The following is a 12723-nucleotide window of genomic DNA, read 5'->3' as shown; positions in this document are numbered from 1 at the left end:
GCATGGGCTGGCCTTTTCCTCCACGAGTCAGTGCCTGCTGATGAGCGGGCTTCTGTTCTGGCTTCACTTTCTCCCTGGTTGTAGAGAACTTGGGTCAGAGGACTTGACAGAAGGGCCTGTCTGGAGACTCCGCCAAGAAATTGATGGGGTTTCCTGGTCTTCGGGATTAAAACCTGCAGAGGCAGGGACACCCCTTCCCCGCTGGGCTTGGGACCTAGTCTCTGCTCCAGGTGTAGCCTGAAGGTTCTGCCTGGGGGCCTGTCCCCCGACCCTTCATGAAGGCTTCAGAGCACAGAGCACCCACAGAGACACTGCTGCTGGTGGGGGGTCACCGAGGAAGGCGCTGCATGGCCGGAGGAGTTGGCATGACTGGCCGTCAAAGAGCCACATGTGACCATGGGCTGAGGGGGACGTGTCCTGTCGCTTATGGTTAGCCCAGGCCTCAGGGCAGACCCCACATGGCTGGACTGAAGCTCCTTCTTTCTTTTCTCTGCCTACAGGGGGCTTGTGTGTGGCCTCTGAGCCCAGAGAGGACTGTGTCCACTTTCTGGTGCTGACCGACGTCTGCGGCAACAGAACCTACGGCGTGGTGGCGCAGTACTACCGACCCCTGCACGTACGTGGTTTGCACAGCTTCCTTCTGAAACTGTGTCTAGGTTGTGGGGTTATTTTGCAGTGAAATACACACTACGTGGCCATCACTATTTTAACTGTTAAAAAATGTGTAGTTCAATGGCGTTAAGTACGTTCGTGGTGCTGAGCCACCATCCCCGCCGTCTAGTTCCAGGACGTGTTTATCACCCCAGAAGGCGGTGGGGTCTCGTTAGCAGCACTCCCCAGGCCCCACTGCCCCCAGCCCTGGGCCACTGCTCGTCTGCTCTCTGCCTCTGTGGCTGTGCCTGTTTTGGACATTTCGTGTCGGTGGAATCATACGACACGTGTCCTTCTGTATCTGGCTTTTTCCCACTTGGTGTGATGTCTTCAGAGCTCACCCATGTTGGAGCAGGTGCCAGGGCTTCCCTCCTTTTCACGGCTGCTGTGATATTCCATGGTGCATGTAAACCACATCCTGCTTCTCTGTTCCTCAGCTGAGGGAACTGGGGCTGTTTTCCTGTGTGTCAGGTGCCTGGGCTTAGGTTTTGAGAAGATGACTCAGTCATCAAGCATTTGGGGAGTGCTTTCTGGGCAGGGCAGGTGTGTGTAACCCAGCTGGCCTCGGGGAGTTTGTAGGGACCGTGATGGACCCTAAAGTACAGGGCAATCAGCTGCCTACTTCCAGCCCTGAAGAAGACTCCCCTAGGGCCCAGATGAGGGGTCCCTGATATTTTTTGCATAGTTAAAAAAAATTTTTTTTATTGAAATATAGTTGATTTACAATATTGTATTAGTTTCAGTGTGTGGCAAAGTGATTCAGTTATACATACATACATATATATATATATATATATATATATATACACACACATACACTTTTTCAGATCTTTTCCTTTACAGGTTATTATAAGATATGGAATATAGTTCCCTGTGCTATACAGTAGGTCCTTGCTGTTTATTTTATATGTAGAAGTATACACATTTTAATCCCCAAATCCCAATTTATCCCTCCCCCTTTACCCTTTTGGTCATCATAAATTTGTTTTCTGTGAATTTATTTCTGTTTTGTAAATGAGTTCACTGTCGCATCGTTTTAGATTCTGCATATAAGCAGTGTCGTTTGATATTTGTCTTCCTCTGGCTTGCTTCGCTTAGTGCGATAATGTCTAGGTCCATCCACGTTACTGCGAATGCCATTATTCCATTCTTTCTTATGGCTGAGTGGTATTCCACCGTGTGCGCTCACCGCCTCTTCTTTGTCCTTTCATCTGTGGAGGGACACAGCTTGTTTCCGTGTCTTGGCTACTGGAAGCAGTGCTGCTGTGGACCTTGCAGGGCGTGGATCCTTTGGAATGATGTCTTCTGCACACACGCGGTGGGCCCTCCAATATTGTGCCCTTTGTGAGCTGTGCAGAGAGCTATGCCTTTAGGAATCCCTCTGCTGCGTTCTTTTCTGGTGGCTATCCTCCCATCATGGGCCGAGGCCTCTCCTGCCCCCTCCTCAGTCCACGATGCCCACTTGGCCCCCAGCCCTCTTGAATATGGCCTTTTGCCTAAGTGGGGGCCCCCTTCTTGTGTCTCACTGTATTCTGACTGTGCACCCCTTTCACTGAAGGCAGTGAGCTTCTCCCGGGCAGGGGCCAGTCTTACCGTCTCTGTAGCCCCAGCGCCTCACTCAGAGCGAGCTCCCCACAGGCTCCGTCAGTGTTGGTGGAAAGGTTGGTGCTCTCTCTTGTGAGGCGATGACGCAGGCGGGACTGGCCAGATGTGTGCAAGACGGCTGTCCAGCCCCCGTCCAGGCTCCTCTCCGTCTGGAGATACCAGCACCATTGAAACTGGAGACCGGGCCTTGCCAGGATTTGACGGGAAGTGACGGTGCCGTTGCTTTTCTCCAGGATGAGTACTGCTTCTACAACGGCAAGACGCACTGGGAGGCGCTGGGGCCAGGCGGGGGCGCGGCCGGCTGCTTCATGCCCTTCGCGGTGTGCGTGGTCTCCAGGTTCCCCTATTACAACGCCCTCAAGGACTGTCTCTCCTGGTGAGTCTGCACCCGCCCCCCAGAAAGCCTGCCTGCACCCTGGGCAGCCGGACTTCTGGGCTCCCACACCCAGAGTACTCCCCTGGCGGTGAGAAGTCCTGGAACTCCTGGAGCAGAGATTTCAGCTCTGATTAGCAGTTCAGAAGACGATGATTGGATGCTCATATTTATTTTGTGATGTGATTTTTCTTTCAATTTCAGTTTATTGACTCATCTGAAGTTCTGTAAAGATTTCGAAGTTGACAACCACATAAAAGACTTTGCTGCAAAACTATCTTTAATACCCAGCCCGCCCCCTGGACCACTCCATTTGGTAATGAAATCCGAATTATCTTGGTTTTTTTTTTTTTCTTTGCAAATAGTAAAGGTAATATGATGAAGATGGTTTATTTATTTTTAATTGACATGTAGTTTACTTACAACGTGTTAATTTCTGCTGTATAGCAAAGTGACTCCGTTTGACATATACGTATTCATTCTGTATATTCTTTTCCGTTCTGATTCATCGTAGGATGTTGAATATAGTTCTCTGTGCTGTACTGTTGGATGCTGCTTATCCGTTCTGTGTGTGATAGTTAGCACCTGATAGTCCCAAACTCCGCCCCCAGCCCTCCCCAGTCACTCCCCTCTCGCATCCACCAGTCTGTTCTTGCATCCGTGAGTCTGTGTCTGTCACGGACAGCTTCGTGAGTGTCATATTTTAGGTCTCACGGGTAACTGGTGCCGTGTGGTGCTCGTCCCTCTGTCTCCGGCTGGCTCTGATGGTCTCCAGTTGCATTCATGTCGCTGCAGAACATGTTATTTCCTTCTTTCGTGTGGCTGAGTAGCAGTCCATCGTATATAGGTCCCGCGTCAGTGGAGATGGCTTAACTCTTTTAAATGATTTCCAGTTCTAGCTTTGTTTAAATTTTGCTTCTCAAGTTCCTTTCAGAAGCATTTTATGCCTTGTGTCCAAAGGTTAGGAAACTAGAGGTAAATTAGAACATTTGTGTTCTAAAACCTTAAAAATAAAATTTTGGTCTAAAGTCAAATATTTAGGCCTGAGTTTTGCTGAGTGGCTCATGATTAACAGATATGGAGCTAGTAATAGGCCCCTTTGGTGGTTAACATGTTAATTCATTACTGGCTATTCAGAAAACACATCAAATTTACTTATATTACAAATCCGCCCCCCCCCCTTTTTTTTGGTCTTAAATATGAGGTTTATATTTAACTTATTGATGTTTTTTCTTGTCCAGTGTAGTTAGTAAAAAGCAAGTGGTTTGGTTTTTTGTTATTCATAGTGCCCTTGTGTTATTTAATTGATAGACAAGGGTTCCCAAACCGGGTTCTGTGAAGCACTGGTTGACATGTTATTGGCTCTCTTGAGGTGGGAGGTTTCCAGGTTAAGGAAAGCTGAAGAAAGACAGACTTATTCCCCTTTTGCTGGGTAGCATGCCAGACTGCTAAGTTGTGTGATGAAACCTGTTTGAGTCAATGATTTCCAAACTAATTTAACTGCGGGATGCTTCCTTTGTTTTGAAAACAAACGTGTTAAATAAATGTCTTGAAGTACATAGTAAATGTTAATTTCACTCTGGTAGTTCCTTCTGGAAGATTTTACCTATACATCCTGTTTTTTCTATGTTTTGATTATTATGGACAGTTGAGAAATTATTAGGATATTTGTGATTATTATTAATTATTAAAGTATGTACATTTTTGTATTACCCTAAACCCAGCAGTCTGCTTGGGAGGGACATCCCACCAAGTACATTCCTGGCTCAAGGCAGGGCACGATGTCTGTCTGGGTTCCAGTCTCAGAACGCTTTGTGGGGAATGTTTGTTGGATTTCTGTTTCAGGCAGTCATCTTTGCTATGTGGATAACTGGTACTTTCTTGCAGTGAAATCATCATAGTTTATGTTCTTATTCTAGAAACTCAACCCCTGCTCACTGAGGCCCTGCTACAGCAGTGAACCAAACTCCCTGAGTTCAGAACAGTGTTAGGGTTGCCTGTAATTTGTAGTAGTCTGCCTCTGAGCATAGGTCATGTGTAAATAGTACTTAAAACCAGTTTTCTGTATCTTAGACTCTTGGAGTAACTAATACTTTGTTCCTACATTTCTACCACTTGGAGTGGGGAAGCTTACTGGGGAAATTGTTTTGGGGCAGGTTCACAGGCATCTTCTGGATGCCTCTTTGCCCCACATCCACCCTCTCAGTCACACCTGGGTCCACCTCCAGCAGCTCTTTCCAGTTCCCCTGCTTCCACTGCCCCCGCGGTTCTGGGCCACCAGCTTCTCCCACCTGCATGACTTAGGGAACCACTGGGCTGTCCACTTCCATTCGTTTTTTAAAGTTTTTATTCATGTACGTGTCTGTCTTTGGTTGTGCTGGGTCTCCGTTGCTGCAAGCGGGCTTTAGTTGTGGTCAGCAGAGTTGCAGCGCACGGCCTTCTCTTGTTGTGGAGCGTGGGCTCACGGCGCTCAGGCTCGGTACTTGTGGCTCCTGGGCTCCAGAGCACAGGCTTGGTAGTTGTGATGCATGGGTTTTAGTTGCCCCGTGGCATATGGAATCTTCCCAGACCAGGGACTGAACCCATGTCCCATTGATGGTGGATTCTTAACCACTGAACCACCGGCAAAGCCCTCCACTTCCAGTCTTGACCTTGCATTCAGTCTATCCTTTGCACAGTGGATAAAGAGATCCTTAAACTCTATTCTTTCCTTTTGGACTTAAGACCCCCCACTGGTTTCTCCCTGACCCCTCCACCCAGACCTGCCTGCCCGTGTTACCATCCGGCTCTGTCTGCACCAGGCAGTCCTGGCTCACTGTCGTTTGGCCGCGCTGGGCCCCTGTCGTCCCTTGCACAGGACCTTTGCACGTGCTGGTGCCCCTCCAGCTCCTGCCACTCTCTCAGGCCTGGCTCAGGTGCCAGGTCTCAGAGCAGCCCCTCTCACACTGTCCAGCACGGCCTCTCGCTCTCCTGCAGAGCTCAGCACAGCGGCAGTGTGGGCTTGAGTGTGCCTATTTTCTGTTTAACGTCCAGTTCCTCCATTGGATGCTGGGCCACAGGAGCTCAGAGGCTGTGCTCAGAGCTGTATTTCCAGCACTTGGCCTCTGCCCCGCAGAGCACTGTTCGGTGAGTGAACGAAAGGATGTTCCAGCATCACCAGCAGCGCTGAGTCAGGGCCTGCGTGCTGGGGCTTGTGGTTTGTCGTGGGCTACGTTTGGATTAGACGTCCCTAGGCTCCTCCACTGACAAATCTAATTAGCTGTGGGGTCCCAGTTGGTATGGTGGCCTTCGTCTGTTGTAATACGTGTTGTAGAACTGTGGCTGATGACTGTTGTGAAGAAACCTAAGAGGTCAGTTTCATCTGATGTGGGAGCTGATTAAGCAGTGTTTTCCAGAACCCGCTGCAAACCAGTGTCAGACACCCCATCTGCCTGTATGAGAGCCCTTGCTGAGTGCTCCTGTGTGCCTGAGGCCAGGGCAGGCTTAACCGTGCTGTTCCCAGCTCTCCACCTCTTCAGAGGGACCCTGTCTTCCTCCTTCACATCTGCCTTCTGCTTCAACCTTTAACACATAATAAGCATCTTGTGAATGTGGGATTTGAATTTGAAGCGTCATTTTAAAATAATATCATTTAGAAAGATAAAATGTCCTTAAAATTGTTTTGAATTCCGTGTCTTTAAGGAGCTCTGGGGCGTCCCCGGTGGCTCAGGGGTAAAGAACTCGCCTGCGGTGCAGGAGCCACAGGAGACTCAGGTTGAATCCCTGGGTTGGAAAGACTCCCTGGAGGAGAGCTTGGCAACCCACTCCAGTATTCTTACCTGGGAAATCCCATGAACAGAGGAGCCTCGTCGGCTATAGTCCATGGGGTCGCAAAGAGTCGGACATGACTGAAGCGACTTAGCACGCTCTCAAGGAACTTTGTTAAATTGAAACTATAAGCAAATCCATAATAAGTAGTAACCACAAATAATGTATACTGGTTAAGATTGATGTATACTGGTTATGCTTGATCAAGAATTTGTGCTAATCAAACTGGATATTTGGGAGGCAGTTTATCTTTGTTTTGTCAGTGAACAATTTGCTGTTTAATTAAAGAATTTAAGGGAGTCTGGGTGAAAAAAGACATTCAGTTCAGTTCAGTCGCTCAGTCGTGTCTAACTCTTTGGACCCCATGGACTGCAGCCAGACCTCCCTGTCCATCACCAACTCCAGAGCTTCCTCAAACTCATGTCCATTGAGTTGGTGATGCCATCCAACCATCTCATCCTCTGTCATCCCCTTCGCCTCCCGCCTTCAATCTTTCCCAGCAACAGGGTCTTTTCAAATGAGTCAGTTCTTCACATCAGGTGGCCAAAGTGTTGGAGTTTCAGCTTTGGCATCAGTCCTTCCAGTGAATATTCAAGACTGATTTCCTTTAGGATGGACTGGTTGGATCTGCCTGTAGTCCAAGGGACTCTCAAGAGTCTTCTTCAACACCACAGTTCAAAAGCATCAATTCTTCTGCGCTCAGCTTTCTTTATAGTCCAACTTTCACACCCATACATGACTATTGGAAAAACCACAGCTTTGACTAGATGGACCTTTGTTGGCAAAGTAATGTCTCTGCTTTGTTATATGCTGTCTAGGTTGGTCATAGATTTTCTTCCAAGGAGCAAATGTCTCTCAATTTCATGGCTGCAGTCACCATCTGCAATGAATTTGGAGCCCCCCAAAAATATAGTTTGTCACTGTTTCCTCTGTTTCCCCATCCATTTGCCATGAAGTGATGGGACCAGATGCCATGATCTTAGTTTTCTGAATGTTGAGTTTTAAGTCAACTTTTTCACTCTCCTCTTCCACTTTCATCAAGAGGCTATTTAGTGTAGGGAATATGCTATGCATAGGCCTGTACTGTAATAAACAGAGCTTCTTTGAAGAATAAGAACTACTTCCTTATAGCCCCCAGGCAGAGGGCTGGGAGCAATAAAAAGTACATCGTAGAAAAACGTCTTGAAAACAAGATGTTGAATTACTGATGTGACTGATGGAAAACCATCAGTGACTCTTCTCCTGACCAGAGCCTTGAGGGAGTTGCTGAGAAAGGTTGTCACTAGCTGAGGGGCTAAACAGAGTCGTGAAAGGCCTGGAGGTTTGATATTGAGGACTGTGCATTGCATACATTTATCCCCCATCTGAGATTTTAAAAAACAGAAATCTCTAGAGCACCTACGAGGAAGTAGATGTTAGCAATAAAAAGCATGCAAGTATTAGGATCTGGGCTTTTGCCTGCGAGTGGCATCAGCCCCCTGATCCCCACCTTATTTCTGAGTCTTATTTTTCCTTATTCTTCTGCGGTACCGCTCCCTGAGGTCGGTTCGTTGTTGGGCTGGTCCCAACACTTTAGTTCTTCACTTTCTGTCAAAAGGGTGGTATCATCTGCATATCTGAGGTTATTGATATTTCTCCCGGACATCTTGACTCCAGCTTGTGTTTCATCCGGTCCAGCATTTCTCAAGATGTACTCTGCATATAAGTTAAATAAGCAGGGTGACAGTATGCAGCCTTGACGTACTCTTTTTTTCTATTTGGAAGCAGTCTGTTGTTCCATGTCCAGTTCTAACTGTTGCTTCTTGACCTGCATACAGATTTCTCAGGAGGCAGGTCAGGTGGTCTGGTATTCCCAAAAGACATTAGGTCCTCAGTTTGTCATGAAATATTCCTGGGAGTTCTGTTTATCTCTAGACGGTTTTATTTCTGTGACATTGGAGGTGACAGCATGAGTCTTCGAAAGTGTCTTCTAACTCAGATGCTTTCTGAGCCCAAATGGTGAATTTCAGTGCGTTTCAGCCTCTGCTGGAAGCAGCTCCCTGAGCCAATGATGGAAACTGGTTGTTGCAGATATTTAACATGAAACCACTACAGATCGTGTTTCCCTCGAGAGCGGACCCCGAAAGCCCCCTCATCGACTTGGACCTTCACCTGCCCTTGCTGTGCTTCAGACCTGAGAAGGTGCTACAGGTATGCATCCCTCCACACCTGTGAGCACCTCATGCTAACTGACTTAACAGGACATCAAAGAGAGGTTCTTCCTTTTTCGCTTAAAACCAACCTTCACTGCAGAGCACACTGTTGGGGTCAGGGTGGTCTGGGTTCTGGCAAACGGATTGGGGGAGCCGGGAGGGAGCTGCCCCGTGTCCGGCCTCCCGGGCGGCACCCTCACGATGCTTCAGGCTTGTGCTGTCCCCCACCTGCCCCGCAGATCCTCACCTGCCTCCTGACGGAGCAGCGCATCGTCTTCTTCTCGTCCAGCTGGGCTCTGCTGACGCTCGTGGCCGAGTGCTTCATGGCCTACCTGCACCCCCTGCAGTGGCAGCACACCTTCGTGCCCATCCTGTCCGGGCAGATGCTGGACTTCCTCATGGCACCAACCTCCTTCCTCATGGGCTGCCACCTCGACCACTTTGAGGAGGTCAGCAAGGTGAGCACTCACTGCCGGATTCAGGGCGCTGAGTCACGCGACTTTGGGAGGATGCATGGGGAGCTGCTGGGCAGCGAGGGGGGCGCAGAGGACTGGGGTGGCTCCAACACAGGGCACCGGCGCGCCCTCCTTGCCCTCGGGGTGTGCTCAGGGCCCGCGCTCCGAGCATCACACCTGACACCACTTCTCAGGTTTTCAGGGAGGTGAGGGCAGGCGTCGGAGTTGAGGGAACTGATTTCGAGTGTCACCTCTGCTGCGTACTAGTTTTGCGACCCTGAATGACTTATTGGCCCTTGCTAAGCCTCAGTCTCCTCATCTGTGAAGTGGGCATGGCTGCGGCCTCCTGGCAGGGTTCTGGCTCAGGAATGTCCCCCCTCCATCCTGGCCAGGGTTCTGGCTCAGGAATGTCCCCCATTCCTCCTGGCAGGGTTCTGGCTCAGGAATGTCCCCTGTCCCTCCTGGCAGGGTACTGGCCTTGGTGGATGGGAGCCACCATGATCCTGTCCGTATTTTCCACTTTCACTGTTATTGATTAAGCCTCTGCTGTTCATTAGTACTGTGAACCTACTTCCAAGATGAATGCAGGTGCGTGCTTGGTGTCCAAGGGGTCTGTGGGCCTTGCTGAATCCAGTGGCGTTTACTCGCTCGGGGGCAGACCTGGGTCCTAACGGGAAGCTGCTGGCTGCAGCATTAGGCAGCGTTGGAGCAAACAGTGGGTGCTTCATAAGGGCAGCTGTTTTTGCTGCTGTGCCGACGGGGTGCATTTCAAAGGGGGAGCTCAGGCCGTAGACATCGCCAGCAATAAGAGCAGATTGGGTTTTCTTAAAATGGCTTTTTTTTCAGATACTATTTACATACCACAGAGTTTCCTGGACTAAAATGTACAACTCAGTGGCTTTTAGTAACTTGGTGGAGCTGTGGTGACTAATTTTAGGCTTTTTGGGCAGCCCACAGAGAAACCCTGCCTGTGTTAGCAGTCACCCCACCATGCCCCCCCAGACCCTGGCCACCGCTGCCTGCTCTGTGGACCTGCCTGTTCTGTATACGTGAATTTTACATAGGTGGAATCGTTCAGTGCGTGGTCTTTTATAACTGGCTTTCACTTAGTGGTGTGTTTTTGAGGTTCATCCATGCAGCAGCCCTTTATTTGTGTTGCCCAGTAGGGTTGCCCTGAATGAAGAGACCACAGCTGTTCATCCATTCATGGGCTGAGGACATTTGCGGTTGTTTCTATGTTTTGACTGTAGTGAACGGTGAGGCTGTGAACACTCACGTACAGGTCTTTGTGTGGACATGCGTTCATTTATTTACCTCGGTACACGCCTTGGAACACACCTGGGGGAGAAATTGCTGGGGCCAGTGCTAGTACTGTGGTTAACCTGGAGAGATGTCCAGGCTGCAGCTACCTGGCTCACCGTCCCTCCAGCACGGGGAGGGCTCCGGCTTCCTGCCTCCCCTCAGTGCGTGTCACCGGTCTTTCTGTTTTCAGCCTCTTGCTGGCCGGTTTGGATGACTGGCATCGTGGAGGTCTTTTTCTGGTGCTTATTGGTAGTTGGTCCAAGGTGGGTTCTCATGTAACTTTTTCATTTTAATTTTGATTAACATGTAGTTGATTTACAGTGTTGTGTTTGCTATTTCAAAAATGTCTCCGTGTGCACAGAACCCGAGAGGAGTGGGTTGCTGCGCGGCCCGCTCTGTCCTCGGAGGTCGTCCGGGTTTTTCCTGGTGTTTGCAGCACAGCACGGCTGAGCCCGGTGCCCCTCCTGGGGGCGGAGCCGGCATGTCTGTGTTCTTGGCAGACTCGGTGACTCACTCACCGGGGACAAACACGCTTTGGGAAAAGGCCATTCAGACCTCCTGGAAGGAACGGAAAAACGTCACTCTTGGAAATGAGGCAAAAATAGCCATGCTCTGGAGTTAAAACTGGGTTTCTTTTTTCAGTCGTCAGGGGAAAAACCGCCTTCATTTGGCCCATCAGGAGGCACAGGGACTTGACTCCACTCTGCAGAGGAAGTCTGTGAAGGAAGTCCTCCTAGCCTTCTGCTCCGGGAGGCATCAGGGCAAGGCAGCATGTCTTGACTGAACGCGTTTGGGGTTTGGATGTTTCCTTGATGGTGCTGGGCATGTGGACGGGGTCCTTGTAAAAGCTGGGCGTTCACGCGCCGAGGATGCCTGTCCCCTCCAGTGCAGTCCTCTGCTTTGGGGCACGTGTTTGCATACTCCACGTGAGCACGCATACTCCATACTGCAGTGCGGAACACGCACTGAGAGGCCGGCCCGGCAGGAAAGCCAGGGAGAGTTTGGCGTCGTGTTCCCGGGACAGTTGGAGTGCAGAACTTAGGGGTGTGACTCAGTATTTGTGTGTTCCATCACAGATAAGACTTCACAAGTAAGCCACACACACGTCTCAAGAACGCTTGAGTATGTGGGCTCCCTGAGCCCAGGGCCCACCTGGGCTCTGGTCCTTGGGGGTGGGGAGCTAGCCGTGCAGCCCAGCAGGCACCCTGAGTGTTGAATGTTGGGGTGCTCTGGCTGGAGCTCTGGAATGTCCTCTCCAGGCTCCCTGAAGTGGTCCACGGAGTGTTTGTACCAGGGAAGGGGGAGGCCTGACCTCCTGTGTCGGAATGTTGACTCAAGGCATGTTTAATCACCTTAGCTTATTAACCTGACTCGTGGTATGCATTGCATTTTGGAGCAGACAATATAAGGCTTTGTGTGCATATTAAATATATAATAATTTAATTAATGACTTGATCTTAGTGAATGCAAAATGTAGCTTTGTGTTTTCAAAGATGTATACAAATTCAGATTCCTACTTTGATCTTTACACACTTGTTTTATAGGAAGCCGATGGTTTAATTCTGATAAACATCGACAATGGGAACATCACCTACTCTAACGATGAGGAGGTTGATGTTCCCGACATCCCTCTCCTGGCCGCACAGACGTTTATTCAGAGGTAAGGGGAGAGATTGTGTATGTTTGGGAAAGTCTTGCTCAGGTTTGTACTTGCCACATCTGAGTATCTTTTCCATTCTTATATTAACAGATGGTTTATGTATTTAATGGGGTTTCCCTGGTGTCTCAGACAGTAAAGAATCTGCCTGCAGAAAAAAAAAAAAAAGAATCTGCCTGCAATGCTGGGTTCCATCCCTGGGTCGGAAAGATCCCCTGGAGAAGGGAATGACTTCCTACTCCAGTATTCTTGCCTGGAGAATTCCATGGACAGAGGAACCTGGCGGGCTACCGTCCAAGGTGTTGCAAAGAGTCGGACACGACTGAGCGACTAACACTTTTACTTTAAAAAAAAGATGTATTTAATAGTTTGGAAATTACTTGTGAATGCTTCAATATAAAAGTTGGTTGTCTTTATTCTGATCCTGTCTAAATACTAAGTGGCCCCTGAACCAGAGGAGTCACCCCCCGGGGCACCTCCCAGCCCCCTTCTGGACTCATGATCTCTGAAGTCCCTTCTTCATTCATTCCTTCACCTATGCACTCACCAGATATGTGTCCAGTGCAGCGGGCAGAATATTGTATAATGAGCAAGCCGACGTGGCCCCCGCCTCGTGGCACTGTCAGCTGGGGGACCCTGACGGCCGTGCCCCCTGCCCTTCCCTGCACGGGCAGCTGTCTT

General features: G+C 49.4%; 1 protein-coding gene across 4 annotated transcripts in view; it reads left to right on the top strand.

The window, feature by feature from the left end:
* Positions 1 to 12723, top strand: part of DENND3 (DENN domain containing 3) — a 56068-nt gene that overhangs the window by 7409 nt on the left and 35936 nt on the right. For 3 of the 4 annotated variants that reach the window (XM_069600873.1, XM_069600872.1, XM_069600874.1), the window contains exons 3-8: positions 501 to 616; positions 2490 to 2632; positions 2834 to 2945; positions 8507 to 8626; positions 8868 to 9086; positions 11930 to 12045. In XM_069600873.1, coding sequence (XP_069456974.1) covers positions 501 to 616; positions 2490 to 2632; positions 2834 to 2945; positions 8507 to 8626; positions 8868 to 9086; positions 11930 to 12045 — 826 coding nt within the window. Of the gene's footprint in view, positions 1 to 500; positions 617 to 2489; positions 2633 to 2833; positions 2946 to 8506; positions 8627 to 8867; positions 9087 to 11929; positions 12397 to 12723 lie in introns of those variants that run through there. The other variant, XR_011259143.1, reaches the window with a different exon arrangement.

Source organism: Ovis canadensis, chromosome 9, assembly GCF_042477335.2.
Source record: "Ovis canadensis isolate MfBH-ARS-UI-01 breed Bighorn chromosome 9, ARS-UI_OviCan_v2, whole genome shotgun sequence".
In the NCBI taxonomy this organism is placed as follows: Eukaryota; Metazoa; Chordata; class Mammalia; order Artiodactyla; family Bovidae; genus Ovis; species Ovis canadensis.
This window is presented reverse-complemented; position numbering and strand designations above follow the sequence as displayed.